This window comes from Poecilia reticulata, chromosome 9 (assembly GCF_904066995.2).
Source record: "Poecilia reticulata chromosome 9, P_reticulata-male-v2, whole genome shotgun sequence".
Lineage (NCBI taxonomy): Eukaryota > Metazoa > Chordata > Actinopteri > Cyprinodontiformes > Poeciliidae > Poecilia > Poecilia reticulata.
In genome coordinates, this window is record NC_088838.1 from 11,809,314 (window position 1) to 11,837,285 (window position 27,972).

The window sequence follows — 27,972 nt, forward strand, 5'->3', positions numbered from 1 at the left end:
GGAACATGTAAAGTGGAGGTGTATTGACGGGCTGTGTAAGCCGGACTAATCCTCCTTCACAGCATTTGTTGTGTCATTAGAGCTGTTTACGTTGCGGGTGCTGTGACACGGGGCCCATTCACTCCAGTAGCTGTCAGCCACGACCGCCGCAGAGATCCAGTGTTGTAAGTCGGGCCTCTAGAAGCCACAGTGGACATTTAAAAGTGGGAGAACCACAAACAGACCTTAAGAGAGGATACAAGAGAATTTTGGTAAGATCCAGAGAAAATAAAACACACACACACACACACACACACAAAAACAACACTTTAGAAATGTCCCCAGCAGCTTTATTTTTGTGCAAATTTCAAAGATTTTCTTTTCCTCCCGTGTTCCACAGATGGCTACATAATTAGATATGTAATGTCATTGTCTTTTTCACATGCTGTGAAAGAAATCAAGTGGCCAATGTTTCCTTTAGCAAAGCCTACCTACAGGATTTCACTGTATTCTTACAGAACCTGCTGGGATAAACCTGTTTAAATCTAAGACTTGAGGGAACAATTTATGCCTTACAGCTGCAAAAGAAGCTATTATTAATTATTGTGCATTAAACATGTTTAAAAACTGAAATTAAAAGAAACTAAAACAGTAATACAGTGCGATTTTGGAATTTTAACTTCCAAGTAAGTCTGGTCATTCAAGTTTCTTTCCGACAGCCGACTTTCTTATCGAGTCTGGTCAAACAAATAAGACAAGATGGCACCATGCAGAGTGTAAGGCAGATGTTTCCTACAAGTGTGAGTTGTACTCTGACACAAGTGGGAATTTGCAACATAAGGGTTGACAATGTAATATATGGTTTACGGCCTGCAAAAAAGCCCTTTGCTTAAGAGCTAAGTTACACTTTTATTCTCTTTCTGAAGACAAACTACAATCACGTTTTGTTGTAGCTGACATATTATGGGATGTCTGTGTATCCACTCTGGGTTTACGCAGTTACTTTATATTCTGTGTCGTACCTTACAGTGTTGATACGAGGTAGCAGAGATTAATGAGTTGACAACTGTAAACCATACAACACAGGAGATTTATATATATATATATATATATATATATATATATATATATATATATATACATACATACATACATACAGTACAGTATAAGAAAATAAACTAGCACTATTGCTTTTGGCTGCAGCTCTTATTGCTGACGTATAACAATATGAAACTGGCTCAGATGACAGAATAAGCTTTGATTATATTTCCCTTTAATTTAAGCTACTATGAAACTTTCAGTATATTTAATATCTCTACCAAGCACAATAAACCATCTTTAATCAAGCTCCTTTGAGTACTTCCATTATATTTAGGATCTACTCCGTGTCCCGAAGGTTCACCACCTAACTACGCTTTTTTAAGTCTATTTGAGATATGTTCAAAGCAAAATAAATAAAACATAAGGCCATCTCTGCCTGTGAAATATGACAAAAGAGCAGTCAGTCACAGAGTGATTAAAGGAAAGCAGTTTTTCTCCATTAAAGAATGGCTGATACTTATTTAAGACTGTTGATATATGAAATAACTTTGCTAATCTTGATTTACGTCTCTACAAAGTCTGTTTCTTTAATGTTCGCAGTCGAGCTCCAGCGGTCCACTGTTAATGTACCTGGACTTGCCCTAAATGTAAACGTTTAAGACGGATCTCATTTGGGCTGCTCTTTGAGCTGAGTCTCCCTGAGAGTGCCGGTGAAGGTGGCCGTCCACACGTGCAGGGCCGTTCCAGCCGACAGGGTGAGGAAGAAGAGGAAGGCCACTTGGAAACCACACCAGTCCACCACTCCTCCGGCCAAAGCGCTGAACATCAGCTTCCCCAGAACCTCCAGAGTGGCCAGGAAACTGTAGTGGGTGGCCTAGAAGAAGAGCGATAAGTGAAGAGACGGGTGAGCGACAAACACGGGCAGCAGATTACATTTTCTACTAATGCGTCTACTTTTACATTCTGTAAGAGGAGAGCATTTAACATTAACTACTAAAAATCAGTAAAGTGTGCTTCTTCGTAAAAAAAAAAAAAAAAAAGAAAGAATTACTGCAGACGGAGAAGTGAGGAAAAGGTGAATCTGAAATCTTCAGGAAAAAAAGAAACACCAAACGATGAAAAGAAGTAACTTAAAAATCCATAAAAAAAAGAAGAAAAACTCACAATTTTCAACCCATTATTTGGCTTTGTCACTCAACAGAAGAACATTTTAGAGCTCTTTTGTTAGGCGCATTGTTAAAAATGTTCGTCTTATCTACTTTCAATATGAAACAAGAAATGTTACGTTTTGGTGTGGACATTCAACCCCTCATCATCAATCAGGATGGACATGTATTTGTTTTCTTCAGACCATCAGATCTGTTTCTCTTTGGGATGGCTCCAAGCAAACATCCGGCACCATCTTCCCAAATCCCGCACTAATCAACTGGAGGCAAATTTTACTTTGTCTGCTCCTCAGCAATGGAACGAACTCCCTGAAAACTTGAGGTGCACAGAAAATGACTGAAAACATCGCTGTTTACAGCAGTTTAACATAAAGGTCAAACATTGCTTTATCTGGATTTTTTTCATGTCTTAGCATTTAATTTGTTTCAAATTTACATTTCAACCTTTCTGTTTGTCACGCTTAATATATTTGACCTTTTTTGGTTCAAATGTGATTCTCTTACATAACTTTCAAGTAAAGCACTTTTGCAATTTATTTTTGTATAAATTGCACTATACAATAAATCACTTTCATCCAATCATTCACAGTCTGTGACTTCCTCTCTGATACATTTGATACATGTCTCCTTGTTAAGATGGTAATTATGAATTACATTTGGCTTTTCTCTACATCGACACAACTCCCTTCCACAGATTTATTACAGTTTACTCGTAAAAATTCACTCTGGGTTGTATATTTTCTAACCAGACTGCTGCTGTCAAACAGCAACAGTCTTCAGTCAGAGGCTTCTTCAGATTTGTTGCAAGACTGACTGCTACCAGAGATTCTGGAGATATTTGAATAATACGAGTTCCTCATTTAGACTGTATTCAAAAGCTAAAACTGATAAACACATCAACAATCACATCATCTAAACAAAAGATTTAATGTGAAGAAGTCATAAATCTAACTCAAAAATATGTGGTAACATTTTATTTGAAGGGGTGTGCATAAGGCTGACATGACACTGTCATAAACATGACATAACACCTGTCACGAACATGAAGGAGTCTTTAGGAATGTTTGACAGTTGTCATGTAGTGTCATTCGGTAAATAATGACATTTAATGCAAATTTGCTCTAAAGGTTGCATTGAAAGTCCATTAAAAATGTCAACCTTGCATTAAATGATCATAATTTACAAAATCATGCAAAGTTGGCATTTTTAATGGAATTTTAATGCAACTTTTAGAGCAATTTCTATCTGTTGTTTCCCACTAGCCTGGAAAAAACCAGCTCCTTGATTTATGCTTTGCTTCATACATGGGGTCTAGACCCTCGGCTATTGAGAAATAACTGTCTAATCGAGGTGTGAACTTCCAAGTTTCAAAGAATTAGATTACGAAAACCAATTGCTGGCGTTTGGCCGTGACGTATAAAATGTGCCAGCTCGATGATGAAGGAATCTACGCAATGAAGCTTACTGGAAAATGCAAACCATCCCGAATTAGAATTGCCAAGCCAAATGGCACCTTTGCCAGCAATAAAATGTCTTAAACATTCTTCTTGGTCTAACTTTAATTTCTCAATGCTTGGAGAAGTGGAAAAACCCAGACTGAAAGACTTTGTTCACTGCAGAGTCAGTGAACGAAGCTACAAGCAGGTTATAACCCTAAAGGAGCCCAGAAAATCGACATCATTGTTCACAACTCCTCCTTCTGTTCGCCAATTGGTCCGGTTGAAATCCTACCGGAGAAACCGAGGTCAATGGGAGAAATCTCAGACAGAGCGCTGAAGGGAGATGAGAATCAAGCTGAATTGCATGGAAAGGCATTTGCCCAGATAGTCTTCCACATCGGGTTGATGGGGTAACAGGTCCAGAAGGGAACCACAGACATCTCTCCCAGGCCAGACTAGACACATAGACCATCTTCATCAGTTCATTTTAAATCCTGCATCGCATTCAAAAACAATCTAATTATTATTAATAATAATGTCACCAAAAGCTGCTAATGCTGCTCATCTGATGGAGACATAAGAGAGAAGCTAATATTCTTTAAAAAACAGATATAAACATTTGTTTCCCAGTTGGTTTAATAGTTAAAATACAAGAAATGTGAAAAACCAACAGACTCATAACCAGTTTACAGGAAAGCATAGAAATGGACTCATTTATCTCCTTCCCGGCTATCACCATTGTGGGCTGCTGATGCTGTGCTGCTGTTGGTGTCAAGCTCTCAATTACACAGAAAAAGCTGGAAAACATTACGTTCTGTCTATTGTTTACGTTTCCACACTGTACAGAACAGATGTGTTCGAGTGGGTCGTTTACAACCCATCAAATATGGAGCGGCAGCATCATTTCTTTGGGATCATCCTTTATTCTATTTCTATGCTAACGTGTACAATTATTAAACCAAAATTATTTCTTCGTAGCTGTTCAAGAAGGAAAAATTTCTTGTCACAATTTATAACAACAGCAGTAGCAAATGTTTGTAAGTTAGATTTAATTTTAATTTGAAGATATTTTTAAGCCAAGTATGATTCAAAATTTTAAACCTGATAGAATGATGAAAAATCACACTTAAATTAATGGTTTTAATATAACACTGTCAATCTAAACTTATTTAACCATTAAAATCCCTGTTTTAATCCCTAGCCTCCTGAAATATACCCTTCTGAAGTCCGTCATGGCGGCTCCAATGATTTAGTGACACAGTTGCAAAGGGTTAATAGTTTGAGTCATGCAGAACTGATTTGACCGTTTCCATAGCAACGATCAGAAGCAAGACATTCCCCCAGAACTACAGTGAGCTCATTGTAGCTATGACCTCATCTATGACATAGATAAAAGAACATCTGAGGTTATGAATGCTTGGATCTCAAAACAGGAGGTTATATCCAAGCATCTCTTTGAGCATTAGCACCTTGTTTTACAAGGATTTTCAGTATGGAACAGGTCGCAGCCACCATGTTTTTTCCCCTGACTTTTGGCGCTGGATATTTGATCACCACAGGAGAGAGGAAAGTTTTGAACAAACTACTTCCTGGAATCAACTTTGAAATAAGCAGATCTCAGGACGAGTCCACTGAATACGATGAGTTTGATGCTTATCTTTTCAACCCTTCCCCGACTGGGAAGCAAACTTCACTGACCGAGGAAAACGCCGGGGAAGAGACCTCTGTAGTAGGGAACGATTTCTCCAATCTTTCTAAAGATTTGAGGTGAAAAGGAGACCGTTGAGTCTAAAAGCTCAACCTCTGCTCTGACAAAAGCGGCATTAGAAAACTGGACCCATGAAGAGAGATCTGTCCTGGGGGACGATTTGGCCAATCTTTCAAAACAGCAAAATTCCCCAGCTGAGGACGTTTCCTCTGAAGAGAAGAGACCTGACTATCAAACCTTAACTTGTGTGCTGCAGGAAAGGGCAAAAGAACAGAATATCTACAATGTTCAATCTCTCAACAAATCAGAATTCGCCGCCTACAGAACTTACGATCAAAGGGCTAAATATCAGACCAAACGCCAAACTAGAAATTCTTGTTGTACGTTATCTTGACTGACAGCATGTTACATCTGTTGCGCTCCCCCTGATTTTTAGTATGGTAGAGATCTTAGTCAGCATGTTTTTTCCCCTGAGTTTTGGCATTGGATATTTGATTACCTCAGGAATGAGGAACGTTTTTGACAAAATACTTCCTGGTAGCGATTTAGAAAAAAGTAGCTCTCAAGACGAGTGCACTTTCTCTCGCTATGATCTTTTGGATGTTTTTCTTTTCAGTGCTTTTCTTTTTAATGCTTCCCCAGCTGGGGAAATTTTCTGTGAAAAGGTGACAGTTGAGTCTGAATACTCAACTTCTGCTTTGTTGAAAATGGCATTATAAGACAGGACCCCTAAAGAGACCACTGTACAGGTAATGATTTTTCCAATCTTCCCTAGGAACAAACATGGATACAGAGATATGGATATGGATGGATATGTTAATGAACAGCGAAAAACTTGCGTAAAGTGTAAGGGAGTTGTAATTACAACTGTCCAACTATTTCAGCCATCCATTTTCTTCCTTTTGGGTCGGGTCGCAGAGGTAGCAGCTTAAGAAGGGAGGTCCAGACTTCCCTCTCCCCAGCCACTTGTTCCATGTCCTCTGGGGGAATCCTAAGGCATTCCCAGGCCAGCCGAGAGACGTAGTCCCTCCAGCGTGTCCTGGGTCTTCCCCGGGCTCTCCTCCCGGTGCGACGTGCCCGGAACACCTCACCAGGTAGGCGTCCAGGAGGTATTCTGACCAGATGCCTGATGCTCCTCTTGACGTGAAGGAGCAGCGGTTCTACTCTGAGTTCCTCCCAGATGACCGAACTTCTCACCCGATTTCTAAGGGAGAGCCCAGACACCCTACGGAGAAAACCCAGTTCGGCTCTTGGGACGTGGAATGTCATCTGTCTGGTGGGGAAGGAGCTGGAGCTGGTGTGTGAGGTTGAGAGGCTTTGGCTAGAAATAGTCGGTCCTACCTCGACGCATGGCTCCGGTTCTGGAACCAGTCTCTTTGAGAGGGGCTGGACATACTTCCACTCTGGAGTTGCCCATGGTGAGAGGCGCCAAGCAGGAGTGGGCATACTTATTGCCCCCATCTCAGCGCCTGTACGTTGGGGTTTACCCCGGTGAACGAGAGATTAGCCTCCCTCCGCCTACAGGTGGGGGACGGGTTCTGACTGTTGTTTGTGCTTACAGGCCGTACGACAGTTCAGATTACCCACCCTTCTTGGAGTCCTTGGAGGTGGTACTGGAGAGTGTCCCTGCTGGGGACTCCCTTGTTCTGCTGGGGGGCTTCAACGCTCACGTAGGTAATGACGGTGAGACCTGGAGGGGCGTGGTTGGGAGGAACGGCCCCCCCAATCTGAACTCGAGTGGTGTTCTGTTGTTGGACTTCTGTGCTCGTCACAGATTGTCCATAGCGAACACCATGTTCAGGAATAAGAGTGTCGATATGTGCACTTGGCACCAGGACACCTTAGGCTGCAGTTCGATGATCGACTTTGTCATTGTTTCATCGGATCTGCGGCCGTATGTCTTGGACACTCGGGTGAAGAGAGGTGCGGAGCTGTCCGCTGACGCTTCACTGTTGCGTCTCGGTCCAGTCTGTTGTCCAGATGAACACTGAAGTGTTTATATTCTTCAACCACCTCCACTTCTTCTCCCATGATAGAAATGGGGTTTGATTTGATCCTGTTCCTCCTGAAATCAACAATCACCTCCTTTGTTCTCTGGTGCTCCGGATTCCTGGCCACAGTCTGAATTCATGACTGTTAGGTCAACTGGTCTCTAAATTCTCCTGACGTGTCAATAAAAAATACATTTCATGAATAAAATATCAAAAATAAAACCGGCCGGATCAGGGCTGCACAGTTGGTAGTATTGTTGCCTTGCAGCGGTAAAGTCTTGGGTTTGAATCCCGGCCTGGGTTTTTTATGCATTGGGTTTGCGTGGGGTTTGCATGTCGTCCGTCCGTTATTATTATTATTATTAGTTTCACACAAAAACGAGAAGAAAGTGCGCCAACTTTGCCGAAACAGGTTGTTTGAGCTTTCATGGTGTCCGTAGTTCTCCAGATAAGCGCGCTGAACAAGCGCGTGCTTGCTATAACGAGCATGGGCCTATTTTGCCGCCTGGGCAGTGCGGAGCGGCAAGAAGACGCATGGGGATCCGTGGGAGATGTTCCCAAAGGTTCCTCTCTAAGAGACTCTGATCTCTGCTGATGTGTAAATAAGCGGCTGGATCGCAACAAATATGTTACGGTTTCTCTGAAAACAGTGCCTAAAATACCTTAAAAAGCAACACCTGGTGCCGCTATCTAAAGACATGAAATTATTAGAAGTCACTGACGTCTGTCGGCTTGGAAAAGGTCACAGAGAATCATAGTTGGTCAATATCCACAAAACAGAAAATAGTGGCGAACCAGATTACCAAAATTACTCCCAGTGAGCATCAATGACTCATCCAGAATATCAAGTATGTGTTTCTTCATATCACTGTATATTATGACGTTTAAATCTGATGAAACAAGGTAGCTGAAGGACTCATAATTATCTTAAACTAAAATTAAACAGAGTCAACATGTTAATGTTGGAGCAACTGGTATTTTACTTGAATCTGACTAAACAATGCTTTTGTTGCTGTGAGAATCTGCGGCTTTGTCAGCCAGGCTGAGAAGCACGGTGCTCAGAGCGACTTTGCCGGCAGACTGTGGCAGCGCTCCGATGCAGAGATCTCTGAGAGCCTGTGCGACCGAAGCTAAGTGGAGTGTCTTTATTCTGAGCAACTTGTTTAACAGATTTGGTTTCTTTCTCCTGGGTATCCTTAGCAAGCACTCACACTATCAGCTTTCTGTTACTGGATAGCACTACTTTGAATAACACGCACATGCTACACACATCGAGCACAGACAGGCTAATGCGTTCCTGTTCTGGGCACGTAGATTCACAAACCGAATCAGTGAAAAGGAAAGATATCCCCCCCCCCCCCCCCTACGCCCCTCAAACCTAACTGCAGCTCTGATCAGCACATTTTTGTCTTTGTTTACTGCCATTTATCCAAATTTGTTTCACGACACCTGCTCCACAGGTGTCTCTTCTTTTGTTCTTGTTTCACACGCGAGGAGCCACAGCAATGCAAGTTATAATTTGTCACCTTCAGAGATTGACTGAGTGACGTCTGAACGGCTGCATGAACAGCGATCACCTTCAGGCGGTGATGGCCCAGTTACGGCGGGGACAAAAGGAGTTACAGCAAAGAGGAGAAATCAAGAGAGGAGAGCAAGAGGCTGGGAGTCAGAAAAAAGAAAAGAGCATTTAGTCCGAAATGAAGAAAAGAAAACTTAGTCGGGTAGCTGGAGGCAGGAATCCGCCAGAAGAAGGAAGCAATAAACAGCAATTGGGTTTGGGATTCATTTTGAGATTTCACAGGTGGAAAGCGCTGGTGAGAAGAGGCAGGTAGAGCTGGGAATAGGTGTGGCACAGTCCTTTTCCAACAACCCCGAAAGGAAATTACTTCACATTACAAAATAGCACATAAAGCCAAGTCAGATGAGAAAAAAAAAAGAACACAGCCTTTATTTCTAGCACATAAAAAGATTTGTTAAGCCACAGGATATGATCTAACGCTGCAGAATAACACGATAACTACCAGAAACAAAACAACGAGAGAGGAAAACGGAGTGAATGAAGTCTTTGTTACCTGTATGCTTTCCTCGGCCCTCTGAGTGCAATGCATCATGGTAGTGAAGGTGAGCGTGGTGATGAGACCACCCAGGAAGTGCTGAACGCTCATGCTCAGGACCGCCATTCCTGCAGAAGCAAATACGTGCAGGCAAAGTGGACGGTAATCAGCCACAAAACATCTGCATCCAAGAAAAAGGAGATTTTCCTGACAGGGAAAAGGCTGAGTTACTGTGTTTTCTTCATCTTTATAGCTCATACTTACTCTATGAAGAAGTCAAAGCAGCAAGAAAAAGGTAAGCAGCCGAGGAGTAAAGTCTACCCCCCCCCAAATCACACACACGCACACACACATCTCCAAAACACATGTAGTGTTATCCTCTGAGGGGAAGTGGCAGAGCAGTGTTACTGGGGAAACACAGAGGAACCACAGAGCCTATCTGTCTCTGCTCCCACGAACACTGAATTATTCACTCAAGATGCAGGAGTTTTTGCCGAATAAGACTCTTCAGTCAGCGATGCAAGGCTGCTGGAGTCACACAGATACTCCGCCTGATCAGACTGGAAGAGTGGGAAGCGAAGTGTTATCATGTAATATTGAAAATCTGAAACAGAATGTTTTTCTGTTTTCTTTCTCTTTCTTTCCCCTTCAACATTTCTGAAATCTTTGTCGGGTTTTGGAACGGAGGCGGGATGGGGGGCCTCGACTTTCAGTGCGAGAGCCTTGATAGGGAAGACGAAGTCTTTGGCAAAGATAAATGGCAGAGAAGTGAATGCTAAACACAGCCAGACTGGCAGCACAATGAAACCAAAGGTGTCATTTGTGTCAACGTCCACAATATGATACACATTCACAGATCCTGAAGGAAATGCTAAATATCTGGTTTAACTGCTTGTACTAAAGCCGGTCATTTCCACTATACTTTTCCTCTAAGTATCAGTCCTTTCAAACATTTAATATATTTGAATATCAGCACTCATTTGTTTAGGTCACACAATATGACAGTGTGGCCATTTGTAGTTTTTATTTGCATCCTTACAAATGTCTTTTTTTTTGTCACACTTAGATGTATCAGATTATCAAAGTAATTTTTTATTTAGGCAAAGATAATTAAGCAAATACAATTCACAGTTTTCAAATGATTAGTTCATTTATGGGGAAAAAAAGTATCTAAACCAACCTGGTCTTAAGTGAAAAGGTAAACATTTCCATTGTTAAATTAACTCAAGTCTTAATATGATCTTTTGATATAATATATACAATATTTTGTGCTTTTCACATAATCATGTGATATTTTTATATATTGTACTTTTCTGTTTTTACTTGTTTGTATTTTTTGCGTCATTGGGAGGTTCCTACCTCTGATCTATTTTAATTTGAAGCACTTTAAACTATTCTGAATATTAATGGGACGATCCAAATGAACCTCTTGCCCAATTCATTTTTGAAATGAGGTTAAAATAATTTTAAATTAACAGAAAGATGTTAAACTAACTTATTTACCACAAACCTTAGATCAATTTTTTTAAGCTACTGGAGCAGTACATTTTCTTTCTCCTTTGATTGTCTAAAATCACCAGAGGAGAGGGTCAGTAGTAGTTCTCTGCCTGTTTTTTTCATCCCAGGGATCTTCTGGATGAGCCATGACAACTTTGAAGCCATGTCTGGTTTTGAGATATTGTCTGTTTTGATTTACATCCGGTTTCTCACCTTTCATGAGCGGCGATGGTTCCAGTACAGTGAGCAGAGAACTCTGGAAGACCATGCTGATGGTGCGCAACACAAACACCCGTCGCATCATCGCCCCGATGCTGAGGAGAAACAAGAGGCAACACAAATTTCAGGAAGACGTTTTAAGTGCTAAAAGTGCATCAGCGAGCAAACGTGGTGTGCACGGCGACGCCTCGGGGTTCGCAGCGTTACATTTAAAGACCTTGTTGTATCTCATACAATTACACTAACACACATTCATGGACACACACACACACATTTACATGTCAGCAAGTGCATAAGTAAACAAGTCCCCAGACACTAATTGATTCCCTGTTAGTGCAAAGAAATCATCCCCCTGTGGGTTTGATTCGTGACGTAATCAATAACCTAAGGAGATCCTCAGCGTGAGAGAGATAATTAATCACTGCTAACATACATACAAACACACAGACACACACATATGGGCACTCACACTGTTGATGTGACAACAGGAATTAACGGTGCCAATCACTCAGAGGATACCTGCCACTCAAAAGGACTGTGTGTGTTTGTTTATGTTTTTCTGCATGTAATTATTTATGTGTAAAAAAGATAGTGAGGAAGAAGGGCCTGTCGCACAAAGCAGAATATTTAATTCAAGACGGTAAGTGAAACGTCTACACCAAACTTACCACTCCACTCCTTTCCATGGAGATCCACCGAGATGTGGCTCTTTTTCAGATTGATCGGTGATACTTAAAATGACAGCAAGCCATGTTTGACACAGTCATATTCGATAAATTAGAATGTGTGTTCAGACAAGGCTGGTTTGTCAGATTAAAAGTACTTTTTGAAAACAACAACCTTTAAGAAGGTATTAGATTTCCTTTTCATTTTTTGTGTTTTTCTATGTGTAAAATCATCATAATTATCACAAATACACTAATTTCTCCACTGCACTCCCTCTCTCCACTCTCAACCCCGCCTCTGCCTACATCCTGGCTGGAAAACCAAGCCTGCACCATTCACATGCTAAAGACATTCCTCTTTTTGCTCCTTCTTTACCTCCTCTCTCAATGATAGTCTTTCATATGACGCTTTCTCAAGAGTTGCTAAAGTGTGTGTCTGTGCGTTAGAGAGAGTGTGTGTGTGTGAGAAAGAAAAAGCCGCCTGGCTGCCACCTTACACAGGCCAGGCCCAGATAAGAATAGGTTTGTTCTCAGGTTGCTGCTGGTGGTTCTAAAGAGCGTCCCTGACTGACCACTCAGCCGTTTCTGATGGTGGAGCGGATAAACGTTCCAACTGGGCTTTTAGACGTGGGACACAGCCTGCTGGACAACCTCCCCTCTGTGTGCTAATGTGGGGGTGAGAAGAAGAGGTGAGGAAGGAAAAGTGTCCATCTGGCACGGAAAACTAAATGGCATAGATGTACTTTTTAAAGACTTATCGGCACATATTTTAGTCTTTACTAGTGTTTTCAAATACTGAAAAATAAAAATAAAGTAAAAGTAAAAAAAAATTGTATATGTCGTGGGTGGAAGACAAGTTTTACCCTTAATAATTAGCTACACCACTAGGTTATTTTATTCAACCTTTAAAGTCAGTAGAGCTGAGAGATTTCTGCAGTAGCAAAGAGACAGTTTAATGCTAAAAAATGAGCATTCAGATCTGTGATAACAAAGCTAAGACAGAAAATCATCTGCAAAATTCTCTTAAAAAGAAATCGTTGCTGTTCATCTACTCTGAAAAGACTGTAAAAACATTTATGAACAAGTTGTCATTTGACATTAAACGATAACTGCAAGCGCAGATCTTTCCTGGAAGAGATTTGTTCATATATCAGTTCTCAGAGAAACCCAAGACTACCATCTAAAACTGTCGATGTTTATAAATACAAAATCAGTGAGTGTGCATTTGTGGTTCTGAACAGTAGTTTTTATTCACAAAATTATTTACGAAACGAATGTGACAGCACAGATAATGCTTCAATGTTGCATCTGAACAACAACATAACCTCTGGTCCACCGGTCCTTTGGACAGTAACAACAGGAGTAACAGAGGAGAAACGTGTAGCTGTGTGTTAGCCATGACCTAGCAGGTGAATAAATTCATTTACAAAGAAATGTCTGCCTTTAACTCTGTCCTTATGTCCCATAGAAAGTACTCCCAGTCTAGTGCGTTTGTGTTTTGATCTGTTTTCTTCTTTTTAGCCTATTTATTGTGAATCTATTTTAGTCGGATATTTAAGTTAAAATAAAGTTGCTCCCCTCCACTGTCACCTCAGGCTCGTTCTGGGTGAGAGATTGCTGCAGCATCAATGGCTCGATGCAATCGCCACTAAATGATTACAGACATTCTGACTCTAGATTATGTGATGTTGTCAGGTGTCACTATTTAGATCCAAGCAGGCATTGGATGAGAATCTGACTATATGGTTGGATTGTATCAGAATAAATTTGATTGCTTTGATCTGCATTTGTACTAAACTTGACTCCATACAATTACATATGAATTCAATCTGCTATTTATTCAGTTCTGTGTCCAGCTGTGAGCTGCCTTGAGAGGTAATTTATTGTGAATTATTCAACACAAATACACTGAATAGAAATTAATTAGATGTTTGATTTCTATAAACAATGCACCATAAAGTATAGAGACAGTATAGGTGGAAATGCAACACACCAAGAATTTTCTGGCCTTGTTTATAAGGAACAATAAGCATCAACCTATCAATATTTCACCAATTTTTTACAAATGCATCAAGTCATTTGTTGCATGCTGTATGAGAGCTCAACGTATACATTTACCTCAAACATAAAAAAGAATTACAGGTATTGAATGAGGCCATTTTGAGATCATTTCTCATTAAAAAAGACGTCTTGGTGGATTCAAGCTTAGGTGAAAAACAAATCCATATCTCTGTATCCTTGGAAGAATGACACAATAAGATGACATAGCTCCAAGTGTTTTCTGCCTTTAGTGGTGTGTGAACAGTTTATTCCCTGTACAAGTGAGATGGAGACAGCGCAAAGGATCAAAAGGCAAAGTATCACAATGACATCTTTTCAAAGCACTTTAGCCCTTAGAAAAGTTTGGCCTTTGGAGGTTTCCTCTTTGTTTATTAGTGTTCCTTCACGAAGGGAAAGAACCAAACAGGCTGACATCAGAGAGAGAGAGAGCAGAGAACAAAGGTCTGGGCGAGCTAGCATACACATACAATACTGACACAGATAGGGCAGGTGGGGGAAAAAAAGACACCACAAGTCGACATTAACCAGAGAAACACAAAACATTTACTGCCAAGTGATCACATGATGCAACTTGATGTGAAGCTGGAAAAAGGGCACACAAGCTTTACTTTAAAAGACACATCTGGATATGTTGCTGGAATTAAAACAATGTAAAGATTCCTACCTCTGTAACATCATTGCATATCTGTGTTTCAAATGTATATTGTGATTCACAGTGCTCTGCACTAGCGGTGTCATGATAACAAGTTTTACTGGACGATAAATTGTCCCAGAAGTTATTGCGATAAACACCAATACTCTTGTTGTGAGGCCATTTTCAAGCAATATATTGGCAATGGCATAATAATGCAAGAGCACATTCTCAAATATCAACAAACATGTGCTTTTAATGAATATATTTAACACTGGAATTGGAAGACAACACAAAAATAAAGCTAGATAAACTGATCAAAATCTAGATTAACAGAAAGAATAGATAAATTATCATTTTAATTTGAAATCAATTTATATGTTGAGTGTGTCATCAGTTAGAAAACCAACTGAGCGGTTTCCACTCCTCACAGCCTTCACAGCATAATAAGTCAGTCTAACAACTTAGCATTTGTCAGGAAATCTAATACCTACATTCAGCTACATCTATATTGTCTCTGCAAACTGAGGTGTGTGTGCGTGTGTGTGTGTGTGTGTGTGATTTTTTTATGCGTATTCTGCGTGTACCTGAGTGTGTGTAAAGGATTTGCTGCTCATGCTGTTCTCACACCACACGCCACACAGGGGGTCCCTGAGCTCTCAAACAAGGCAATGTTTACTTAAATTACCGTACACACCCCGAGAGAGAGAGAGAGAGAAAGGTACAAACACACACACATACACACACACACGCAAGCACGTACGTACATGCAAGCCAATAGAGTGAAGCAAGAGTGATGAAGAAATGTTAAAGGGAAAATCTGCATGATGAATAAGGTGAGGAAGAAGGTAAAGATGATTACAATATCTTGCATGATGAGAGCGCAGCATACACACTTCTTATCATATTGAATATTTTTAGCATGGTTGCCGTTGTTTCGGGTATTTTATCTCCACCAGAACTTTTATGTTTTTGTCCCTACGCCCTACAGATTAGCTGATACTGAAGGTAATCTATAATGCCGTCCAAGCGTCTTAAATCAACAGTGCATAATTTCATCAGTGGTTTCTCACTGCTGATGAAGACTACCTGAACTGGGCGAGCAGAAGGCCTCCGAGGGACGAGCCGCAGATGGAGAAGCCCATGGCGACGACGCCGTTCCAGAAGCTGAGCTCTCTGGCTGTCATGTGGTGATCCAGGAGGAAAAGAGGAAACATGGTCACAGCACCCTGCTCACCTGGAGAAAGAAAGAAATAAAGGGACACATGGGAAAGAGGCACCAGAAGTGAGATGAGAGACTGAAAAGAGGAAAATCAGAACAAGACAGCTGGACAGCAGTTCAAGCTTGAAGCTTTTTTATGAGAAAATCTGTCTTTTCAAGTTAATATCAGAAAAACAACTTCCAACTTTATCTGTCCCTCCTTTCCAAAAGTGATATAGATGTAATGATATAGATGTTTCTAAATGGTCCCTCAGTCTGGATCAGTAGGCTGCACAGTCATGGAAAAGACTGCTGAGTTGACACTGACATCCTCCATAAGCAGGGAGAGCCACAAAACGTCATTGCTAAAGAAGCTGGTTGCTTACAGAGCATTGTATCAAGCATATTCATAGAAAGTTGAGTAGAAGGAAAGAGTGTGGTAAGAAAAGGAACAACAGCAACAGAGACAACTGCAGCCTTGAGAGGATTGTCAAGCAAAAATCTTTTTAAGTATTTAAAATGGTAAATGGTCAAAATAATCAAATTCTTAAACTCCACATGTATGGAATAATAAAACACACCAGACCCAATGATGCAGATGACCTGAAGGCTGCTGAGAAACCTGGACCTCACCACAGCAGTGCTGCAGACTGATCGCCTCCATGCCACGCCGCATTGTTGCAGTAATTTAACCAAGAACTGAATGCATACAAATGAAAATATTTTTCAGAAGCTTTAACTTTCTGTTTAAAATATCCCATTTTTTATTGATCCTATGTAACATTTTGATTTCCTGAGTTTTTCTTTTTCTTTAAGTCATAATTAAAATCACAAAAAGTGAAGGTAAGAAATATTTCACTCTGTGTTTAAGGAATAGGTTTCACTTTTTGAAATAAGTGACAAAAAAACTTCAATATAATTAATATGAACTTTCTTTCATAATATTCCTTTTTTTCAATGTATTTCTATATTTTGGTTTTGTTTCTCACGGAACAAGATGATTTTTCATCGACAATAAAAGATCTCAAAGTCGATTGCAATGAGGAGGCTGGAGCAAACTGTTTAGCCTGCAAACCCGAAGAACACACTTTTTCCCGGAGATGACGGCTGCAGGTTTAAACGAAGCGCGTCGATGTGCCGCGTACCTAGGCCTATTCCTGGAAAGTGTCAATAATAGATGCCCGACAAGAAAAAGAATACCCTCAGTCACTTTATCAAAAAGGGGCCTAGCACTTTTCCTAAAGCTCAAAAGAGAAAACACAACAAAAAAACACAGAAACTTCCACAGATGAAACAGACCTCACAAAGACCTTTCAGTCAAAATAAAAAGTTTCTGTCAGACAGTACGACTTTCTTCTGCGTGGCGTTGAGTGTGGGGGTAATGTTCTGCGGAACATTACAGTAAAATATTCAGTGGTGCCGACTACACAGTGTTATTATATTAATGGAGACTGACTTCAGAAAGACAGTGGGACCAAGGAGCTGCGTGAGTGACAGCTTGGCTCCCAGACTGCTGTCAAAGACGACGCAACACAACCGACGACTCACTCACTCAGTCAGCCAGGAGACAAACAAAAATAGAGAAAGAGACGGGGAAAAAAAAAGACAGATGAAACAGACTCCCAGTGATTGGGAGTGCAGCAGCAGAATTAGAGTGTCACCGCTGTAACAATGGTGTGACAACCTTCGTGAAACCTGGGGAGGAAACGTGGATTCTCTCTGTAGCAAACGCTCGTCTCTCACTTCTGTCACTCATGTGTTACCGCTGGCAGATTACACATGCTCAACATACAGACGGGACTGACTGTGCCATGAAGTCTGTCATAAATGTTAATTTAACCAATCAGAGAGGACAGTCGCCTTCCGACAGACAAGTGTGTTTTGTTTTTCGTCTTTGAGATGAAGTCGGAGAGAAAAGAGAAGACACTGCAGGATCACAATGATCTTTCTCATCACGACAACAGATCTAAAGAACGGAGTGGAGTGAGTAGAATAAGCAAAATAAATAAGGGAATAAAAACATTAATGTAATACTAGTCCTCTTGTATTTTATTGTCTGAAAATAAATAATACGTGATTTACCTGAGCACCAACACACACCTCTCCCGAATACGCCGACAAGAGAATTTAAAAGAAAAGGAAGATTAAGATGAACAAAATGAATTCATCATTCTTATGCATTTTAAAAATGCTATAACAACATTTTTAATTGACATCCATGTTGATAACTCGTTATCTCAGTAAATGTTACAAATGATGCATAAAGCAAACATTCACTGCTTTCAGCTCAAATGTAAGGTTGTGTCCCAAAATTTGAATATCTATTGTGTGTGTGGTGTTTTTTAAAGAATCACTACCAACCAACATGCTGCAAAACTCAAAAATCTGATCTCTTTCCAAACAGTGAACACACCATATTAGGCGCCGTCATTTCTTGTTCGACATTCTTCAGTGTTGCCGAGATTCAAAATGAGCCATTTTTAGTATCAATGCTTTGAAAAGACAAAGTAAGAACATAGATATTTGAAGATAAACTGTATTTCTGCTACATGTTGGGACATGTCTAAGTCTTACCTAGGCTGCAAGAGAACGAGAAACAGCAAGACTAAGAGCTAGAAGAAAGGCTGGACATCTGATCTGTTTTATCCTTCTGAGCTTTCCATCTCTGCTGTTTTAGTAATAGTAATGACTAATCTGAGATGCGAAAGTTGATTTAAATCTGAAGTAGGAGTCTTTTATAAAAAAATATTTTGCATATCTGTTAAAACCGCCACTATATACTGACAGTATAATATGATACAAATAATCTGTGCAAAAATTTAACTCCTCGCTGTGGTCCTACTGCAATCTGCAGAAGCCCGTTGTTCTGCTTGTTTCTGAACAACCAATGAGAGCCAAGAGGAAGGTCTTAGCACTGTCGGTCACACTTGTATACATGCTGCTCACATCTTCCACAACTGTACAAGTTCAAGATAGCTGGTGTGCTGCAGCCGTACGACTGGTGGAGAAACAACCTACAGGACAACAGTTTATCCGCCGCCACCGGTGGCCATGCTTACTCGTCTGTGCATTTCCAGCTCCTTCCCCTTATGTAAGGAGAGCAAATATGTAAAAAAATATATATTTTTAGAAAAGCTAACAACTGTATCTTCTATTTTTTGACTCTGTTAATAAGGTAAACATGATGTGATTCTTCAATGTCTGTTGTTTAGTTCAAAGTTCTGTACTTTCAACTAATTGTTTCTTTACACATGGGGTATTGGCTGGAAGCATGAACAAGTAGATTATCCCATCAACTATTCTCCAGGCAAGAATTGTCTATTTTAGCAGCGACTCTATTATATTAAGCATGTAAATAGAAAAACGGTGACGAAGAAGGAAGAGCAAAACACATCAGAAATCGGAATAAAAAGAGAATCACTGAAGAAGACCAAGTCAAGGCTCACACAAAAAAATGAAAGAGATTATTGAGATAGAAAAAGCAACAAGTCAATTAGGAAAAGAGAACTAATAGGAGAAAACCGATGCAGCAAACGAGCGTCATACAGTCATGAACAGGAAGACACAAACGGAACATGACGCAGGAGAGAAGATAGCACTCAGCGATGAAGATGGCTGCAGACAGAGAAGCAGGAGGAGGAGGGGAAGCTGAACAGAGACATTGTTAGGAGGTTAGTGAAGAGGAAACAGAAGAGAGATGGCAGGCTCAAAGAAAACTGTGTTTACAGACAGCACAGTCAGACAAAACTATTTACCGTTAAAAGAGCGACAAGCATTAGGAAGGGGGTGTTTTGTTGATCCTGGTTATTTAAAAGGCTTGTAAGCACACACAATAACAGTTTCTAAACTTTTGCAACAACAATGCAGGGTTCTTTAAATGAGACTAAACTCCCAATTACTGTTGTTGGTCTATTATTTGTGATTTATTGTCAGCTGCCAAACAATTTCTGAAAACCCATGACCTGCTACCATGTGCACAGCTTGCAAAACTGTACTTAGGCCGTGTGCTTTGCTGTAACAAATCTGTGTTTCTAACAAACTAAATGTTCCTCACAAGGAACAATGATGTCTTGAATTTACTGAAGCCTCAACCAGATCATCTTTACCTTATAATTTAGGAGGTTTTCAAATCTATACATGTCATGGATTTTTATTTATTTATTTATTTATTTTTTATGTAGTGTCAGATTAGGATTTACCCCCCGATAAATGCCTGATCTAAAATGTGTCTGAGCATCAGAAACAAAAAAGTCTCGAGTGGGACATCCCAAAGTAAAACACTTTTCAGTCCTTGGCTTTAATGACAAAACAATAATAAGTTCTTGAGCTAAAAAGATAAATAAAACATGAAAGAAAAATAAATTATAATTAAAATGTATATTGTTTTTCAATGCCAAAAAGCACTTTTTAATAGCAAAGAAGAAAATATGTAAACAAATGATAACGTTACATCTATTTTACTGACTACCATCGTACTTCAGAGTCAGAAATAGTCATGTAAAATCGATCTGTGCCTGTCTACTGGCGGCACAAAAAAAGGATGGAATGAGTAATTTTGTCACAAAGATGATCCTTGAAGCAAACGAGGGTAAGCTCCTTGAACATAAACATTTTGACAGCTCCAGGTAAAACCTGCACTGATTTCTAAGTTTAAATTCAAATTCAAAAATCCCACATGAAAATGAAATGTTGCAACTCATCCAATGTTCGTCAAAGAGTTGTCGTAGATGCTGATGGCAACAAGGACCTCCTGTAGTGGTTTGTATTACAGAAGGACAATTCATCTTTTTCCAGTGGAGAACCATGGCCTCAAAGTTAGAGGATCTCTCATCCCAGCCACTTTGAGCTCAGCTACAAACCGCTCCAGTGGACATTAAAGGCTATGGATCTATTCTTTGCAACTGCACCTTAAGATCCTGTCCATGAACACCACAAAGGGGATCGGCCCAGGCTGTCTCCACCTGCACTGGGAACAAGCTTGAATACGACAGCTCTTGCTTTGGGCATACAAGGATCAGATAGCAATTAAAAGCCACCCAGATACCCCATCCTACCCTATCGAGCACCTGGATAGGTGGACTGGTCCATATTTCCCCTTTGTAAATTGCCAATGGGTTTTCAATAAGGCCAACCGAATGTCTCTCTCTATAACTTCTTCAAATTTTTTCCTTATAGAAGTTTTTGCTTCTGCAACCAAAGACAAATCTGTCCTCCTGGCCACCCAGTACACGTCAGCTACTGCATTAATCCCCAAGAACAACCAACCCTTAAAGCCCTTTTTCAGCCTGATGGCTAACATCGCCACTTGTAACCTCTAGAAGGTCCTGTGCTTGCCACCATGACAACTGTGGGACTCGGGACATGAGAGAAATTCTCTTAGAGGCGTAAGTTGAAAATCACCATCAGATGTCCTCGTCTCAAATCACCTGTTCAGGTTCACCAAGTCTGTCTTGCAGACTCCTCTGCCACTGGTTCTAACTCACTACCAGGTGGTGATCAGCCCGTCTGTCTCTTCACCCGAGTGCCAAGATGTTGTGCCACAGGTCTGCCGATACAATTACGAAACCCAAGCACTTCCCTTCTGCTAACATCTTTGTTTCTCCATCGGCATTGAAGTCCTCCAACACAAAATCCCCAGATGGGACCTCTTCCAGGTCACACCCAAAGAGTCCAACATCTCCCTTTTAACTAGTCTGATCCAAAACACGTAGAACATCAAGACATCATGACCAAATCTAGTAAAAAAAGTATTTCTTTTTACAACATTATCATTATCATTATCATTATTATTATTATGATGTGGTCCTGTTGGCCTCTTCGGCACGTGATCTGCAACTCTCACTGGAGCGGTTCGCAGCCGAGTGTGAAGCGGCAGGATTGAGGCTCAGTGTCTCCAAATCTGAGGCCATGGTCTTGAGCCGGAAAAGGGTAGAGCGCCTTCTCCGGGTCAGGGGGGTCGTCCTGCCTCAAGTGGAGGAGTTTAAGTATCTGGGGATCTAGTTCACGAATGAGGGAAGAAGGGAGCGGGAGATCGACAGGCGGATTGGGGCAGCGTCTACTGTGAAGCGGGCGCTGTACCGGTCCGTCGTGGTGAAGAGAGAGCTGAGCCAATAAGCAAAGCTCTCGATTTACCGATCGATCTACGTGCCCACCCTCATCTATGGTCATGAGCTTTGGGTCATGACCGAAAGAACAAGATCACGGGTACAAGCAGTCGAAATGGGCTTCCTCCGCAGGGTTGCTGGGTTCTCCCTTAGAGATAGTGTGAGAAGCTCGGTCATCCGGGAGGGACTCAAAGAAGAACCGCTGCTCCTCCACGCCGAGAGGAGCCAGTTGAGGTGGCTCAGGCACCTGGTCAGGATGCCTCCTGGACGCCTCCTTGGTGAGGTGTTCCGGGCACGTCCCACCGGGAGGAGGCCTCGGGGAAGACCCAGGACACGCTGGAGGGATTACGTCTCTCGGCTGGCCTGGGAACGCCTTAGGATTCCCCCGGAGGAGCTGGAAGAAGTGGCTGGGGAGAGTGAAGTCTGGGCCTCCCTTCTGAAGCTGCTGCCCCCGCGACCCGACCCCGGATAAGCAGAAGAAAATGGATGGATGGATTATTATTATTACCAATTAATCAATGCAAGTGCTTTACATTATTTAGCATTTATCCATGAATTCTGAAGCAAGAGACACATTATGAAGTCCAGCTAAACCTTTTAATGACCCACCCGTTTAAATTAGGTTTGCTGACGAAGAAAAACATAAAACATGTCGGGAAGAGGGTCCAGATGAACTGGGTTGGCATTTCCTGGTTAGGGAATGACACAAATTATTTTTTTTTAAGTTTTGTCGCCTTTAGGATTTATCACCATTTCAGATACCATAAGAATGAAAAAAAAGATGTGCAAAAGTGATCAGTGTTTCACAGTTTGATGGAGCACCAAGCATTTTTGAGTCAATCCAACATTTGCCTCAGTATTATCATGACAGAGTGGACATGGTAGGTGAACACACTAACCTAAACCTGAAGACATTTATAGTGATCATGTAAATGAACAAGGCGAAGTCTGTTTACTTCTATTGCAATTCTGCTCTCTGCCTTGCTGGAGGAGCCATGTGGTGGGTGTTTATTAATTCATCCTCTTCCCCAATCTTCGCTCCAAGACCCTGTTTGTTTTTTTCTCTGTTGAAATACCTCAACTTTAACTTGAATGGTTCTCCAACTTTGTCAGATGTTCAGTTCTGGTTAGAACTAGAGTGGGTATTTTTCACATTCTGGCTCCTGTACAACTTCAAAGGCTCCAGATGTTATCTTTTCCATGTGAATGTGACAATGATGTATTAAAACTAAAATGTACTTTAGGGGCATCTCAGTTATAATTAATACAATTATTAAAATATATTGAAAAAGTTTGTGGTGCTGGTAGACTAACACGCGTTAAGACCTTTCCTTGATCTCATGGCAAAGTCGGAGAAAGACTTTTTCAAATAACACCAAGGAAATGCTCAGAAGGACGTCGTGTTTGAGATATGTTGATAAGACCCACACCTATTTCTGAACACCTGTTAACACAGCACCATATTTCGGTAAATTGCTGTTTTATATCTCTCTTCATTTTTCTGCTCATGTTTCCCTTCTTATCAATTTGATCACAAATCTGCATTATTTCAGCTGCACCCAGAGATGTACAGCCATCGGCTGTCATAGCGATACTTTGTGCCTCCTTCAGCATCTCAACAACTTCCAATGCTCTCTCACCATTGTCATTTATAAGTTCTACTGGAAGTCCAAAAATGCTGATCATCAAGTGAATTAAGAGTAACTGAGGCATCTTCTATCCCAACTTCATCAGGCGAAAACACGCTGACAGCAACTGGCTGGTGGCAGGCATTTCAACGATATTGTGATGCTTTAATATCTTGAAATCTTGTACAACAAGATCCCGTTATTTTTACTGAATGTTATCGGACCTTGAGAATCTTATACCTCTCCATGTCTACCACGTTTTGGGAAAACATGGTTGATGAGATTTTGGAAAAGTATTTGCAACTCCAGGCCTTCATTGTTCGCCTCTACCCTGGCTCATTTCCCATTTTTCCTGGGCGGCCTCTCTCCCCCTCACTCCCCCTTGTCTGTCGGTCTACCCAGACAGTTCACCCACCAAGCTGGTGGCCTCAGATGGCACAAGGGTCACCGTTTAGACACGAGGCAGCAAATGATTGGCCACAGAGTTGGAAGCAGAGCAAACTCAGAGTTCATTAGTGGTAGATGAGGGAGAAGGGGTTTTTGTGCTTGTATATGTGTGTTATTATGAGAAGTGTTTGGGGTGGAGGGGGGCTGTTCAGACAGACAGATTACTGGTCTCACACAAACATATCCACATACCCTCTTGAACAAAAACAATACTGTCTCACATAGGCTGCACATTTAAGATTAATCTAAAACATAAGATGCATATATATAGATTGCACTGGGATGCACAGATAGGAGGCATTTAAATAGCAAAAAGGGGAAACTATGTAATGTGATGACTGTAAAGAAGGAAACCAATAAGTGCACTGACGATGCTAAACTTGATAACTGTTGTATTCTTGAGCAACAACCAATAGTGTGTTGTGTGCCTTCATGTGTGCGCTCATGGATCAGAGAGAGTGTTGCATGGGGGGGGCTGCTCCTAGACAGATTAGGGGGTCCAGCCAGTCTTCATATTTTGTCTAGCAGTGTCGTCTGCAGGGGATTATCCGATTACTGAGCCAACCTCAACACTAAAAAAAAAAAAAAAAAGAAAAAGAAAAAACACACCCTGATGTACACTGTTTAAAAAAAACAAAGCTGTATGCATCCATACCCCATACACAGGAAAGAACTGTGCAAATCTGAGGAGACAATTAGATTCCCACCACCCACTTGCACACATACATGTAAATACACATCAGCAAAGATGCCTGGTTTCCTCTATTTCAGTTTCTTAACGGCACAGACACAAAGACGCTCTAATCCTCACATAATCCCCTTCTGCTACCAAAAACCAAACTCTGGTCATATTAACTCTCGCTACCAAACACTCAAGCTTAACTTGTATGGGACCACCTTAGATTTTAACTTTCTATTGCTGACGACATGTTAGCAAACTAACAGAAGCTGATGGCGCTTTGTGGAGTAACTTTCTGCGCTCATTCCGAGTACCAGAAGCTGCTTCGTCTGACCAGAGTCTGTATTTCTTAGTGTTCTTACAAGAAACAGAACAAACTGGCTTGCAACAATTACTTCCACACACTTCAGCAATACACTGGCGGCTGTGTTTAGTTGTTACCAAAACACCAACAGTGACATCTAGTGGTGATCTAGTGGTCTCAGGCAGCAACACCAATCAAGATAAAATTACCAACACTGCAAATTTGTTAGTCTCACCTTCAAACAGGAAATGAGGAAAAACAGATTGAGTTAAATATCTGATTTCTCCATCAAATTTGTTTCTGTCTTTCATCTTATTGGTGGGCTTTGTGATCATATATACATAATTATACAAGCTTAAACAGAGGCTAAATCAATTTCCTTTCTCAGTTCTTGGTGCACTTCTGAACACAGGATTCTCACTTGTAATTCATTTCAAAATGCTGTATATTTTCGAGACTCAAATTTCCAGGTTTTTAGTTTTTAGTCAAAATCTAAAATACAAATATAGATGTTCCTCAGGTTTTACATGACACAAACGCAAAAACCACGGATGGATTTGTGGAACCATAGATGTATGGATGGGTGGAATAATGGAGAGTTCACTGGACTGATGGAAATACTGAAGAACTGATGAATGCAAGCATATTTTCTATACAAAAAAGTCCAAATGTGATGTTGGAACAACTTTTTTCAGAAATTCTGATATTTATTATAATAAATAATCTGATTAGTTTAAGGAAACCTTCTGAATAGTTCAAACAGCGGCTGAGGAACGATCGAAAACCAGGTAACATGTTTTATGTCTATGCAATGGTTACTCAGTTTGTGATTTTCTTATCAGGACTTCACATGTTAAAGTTGATATAATCAAAGTGAATACCTTGTGGGTCCTCACAGTACGTAGAATAAAACTGTGGTTTCCTCAGACTTTTAATAACAGGTACAACTGCAGTAAAGAAAAAAGTCTTACAGGCATCACTGTAGTCAGAAATATTGTAATAGAAAAGGGAATTGGCTCCTTAAACTTGGGAGTTGATATTGTTATGATAAAAATACAGAGATGAAAAGTTACTTTCAATTCAGTATTTCCTTAGAAGCTTTCCAAGCTCAAGTTAGAAAAATTAGCAGAGAGGTCTCCTCAAGTCAAATTTCCAGCTGGGGAAGAGGAAGACTGTTACCAACCCTGACCAAAAAAATCCAAAATGGCATTGAATAGCAAAACCAAAGTCAATTAACACATATGATTATTTTTTATCTAATAAACATCTTTCTTAGATAATACAATCATTTTTGTCAATATGTTGAAAGATTGTTCTAAATACGAAAATGGAGAGCCTGGATATGCTAGTAGTAGTCAGCCTTGTCGTCCAGCTCATCAGTCAAATCCTACTGGTTTTAAAACTTGGAAGGGGCTGGTTGTAGAAAATTCACCATAAATTACCACCAGCACTGGTTTGGCCACTGAACTCGCCTTTTGAGCGGCGTCTGATGCAGCCAAGTTAAAGGTGCTTGAAGAACATAGTGAAATAATGACACTCGGGTGATTTCATTGCAATAAGTTTAAGCAGCAGAACACACTGCATGCACACATCCATTGCTATGTAAAGTTGTACTTGTTTAAACAGGAAACACATTTGCATAGTGATTAGACTTACCAAGTTTGTATGTGAGCACATACAGGATTGTCCAAGGTGTGCCGGGCACTGCCATCAGCTTCCTCCACACCCTCCATGGCCTCAGAGCCTCTGTTCCCTGCCCGCCCCTCCTGCTGCCATCTGCCTGCTTTATGCTCTCATCGTCCAGCACAGGGGCCCCCCACACAAACAGAGCCACGCCTGCGTACACAAATGTCAGGAGCATAAACATCCAGCTCCATCCAGCTACATCAATCACAGCCAGGAGCCCACCACCGGCAAACACCGATCCAGCCTTGTATCCCACAACCTGGGCCGTGTTGCCCAGTCCGAGCTCCCCGCGTCCTTTCAACAGCCCAACGGCAGCCCCGTCTACAGCAATGTCTTGAACAGAGGCGAAGGTGTTCATGGCCAGCAGAGTCCCAGCCACACCCCAGATGTGTGCTTCTGGAGCCAGGGCAGCACTGGAGAGGCATGTCAGCGCCAGCCCAGATACCGTCCCCACCAGCCAGCGACGCTTGGTTCCCACTCGGTCCACCAAAGGCGCCCAGAGTACCTTCAGCACCCAGGGAAAGTAGAGGATCTTGGTGAAACCAATGCGTGTGAGAGAGTGGCCGGCTCCACGCAGGTACACAGGAAGCAGAGAAGACTGGAGACCATAGGGAATACCCTGGACAAAGTACAGCAGGCCCAGGAAGACGAGTTTGTCATTCATGATCTACTTCCAAAAGTGATTCTTGGGTGAAGCAGACTCTGAACTGGTCCATGGGTCAAGTATTCACATTAAAGGGTGTGTTTCGAGTGAACTGCAACTGTTTTGACCTGAAACATGAGAAACAAAGATGGAAAGATCAAGGTTAGTCAAGGTGAACTCGGTCTGTATGATGTATTAGGTGGCTAAGTCCTTCCAGCAGCCTTATAAGGTTGGCTGCTCACTGCTGTTTTACTGCTGCTCTGCACAGCTCAGTTACATCTAGTAATGTTACCCCGCCGACTTCCTTAAAGTCAAACACCCTTTAGCTCATTCAAGTATCACAATTAAACACGCGTTTTAATCATTCAATGTGCATCATCACAACACACGCACAGTGACATTTCTGATTAAACCTTTGACGAACTGCTAAGACTCGGTTAGCGGGCTAGATCTGCACCGGGTTAACACTTTAAAACACGTTTATATGACGTGTCAGCATTAGTTAAGGCGCTGCTGTAACAATAAAAGTAATGAAGAGTAGCTCTGCGGCTGCTAAGGGAGGTATTTTCACACATACAGAGAGAAACGCTGGGTCTTGCAGCTTGAGCTAACCGCTGAGTGTCCTCCGCTTGTTTACAGTGCTGGGCTGGGTCCTGAGGTTGCCAGGTATTAGCTTCCAGAACGGCCATCCCCCTTCTGCGGATAACCAGCCGGACAGGCTTTGTTTCTTCTTCTCTGAAGTTTCCCCGCAGCCGGCATTATTCACATTACAATACTGCCATCTCGTGGATTTAGACCAGCATGAAAAACTACAACTGTTTCAAGCAGA

At 41.3% G+C, this 27,972-nt stretch overlaps 1 protein-coding gene across 1 annotated transcript; it reads right to left on the reverse strand.

Annotated features, from left to right (window-relative positions):
- On the reverse strand, nt 1-27,958 carry slc33a2 (solute carrier family 33 member 2). Its single transcript, XM_017306613.2, has 7 exons — nt 27,721-27,958; nt 26,471-27,271; nt 15,541-15,688; nt 11,089-11,189; nt 9,397-9,506; nt 1,651-1,894; nt 1-224 (listed from the first exon to the last, which is right to left on the reverse strand). The coding sequence occupies exons 2-6, from the start codon at nt 27,162-27,164 to the stop codon at nt 1,688-1,690; spliced, it is 1,260 nt and encodes a 419-aa protein (XP_017162102.1). The 5' UTR covers nt 27,165-27,271; nt 27,721-27,958; the 3' UTR covers nt 1-224; nt 1,651-1,687.
- Between the last annotated feature and the right edge of the window lie 14 nt (nt 27,959-27,972).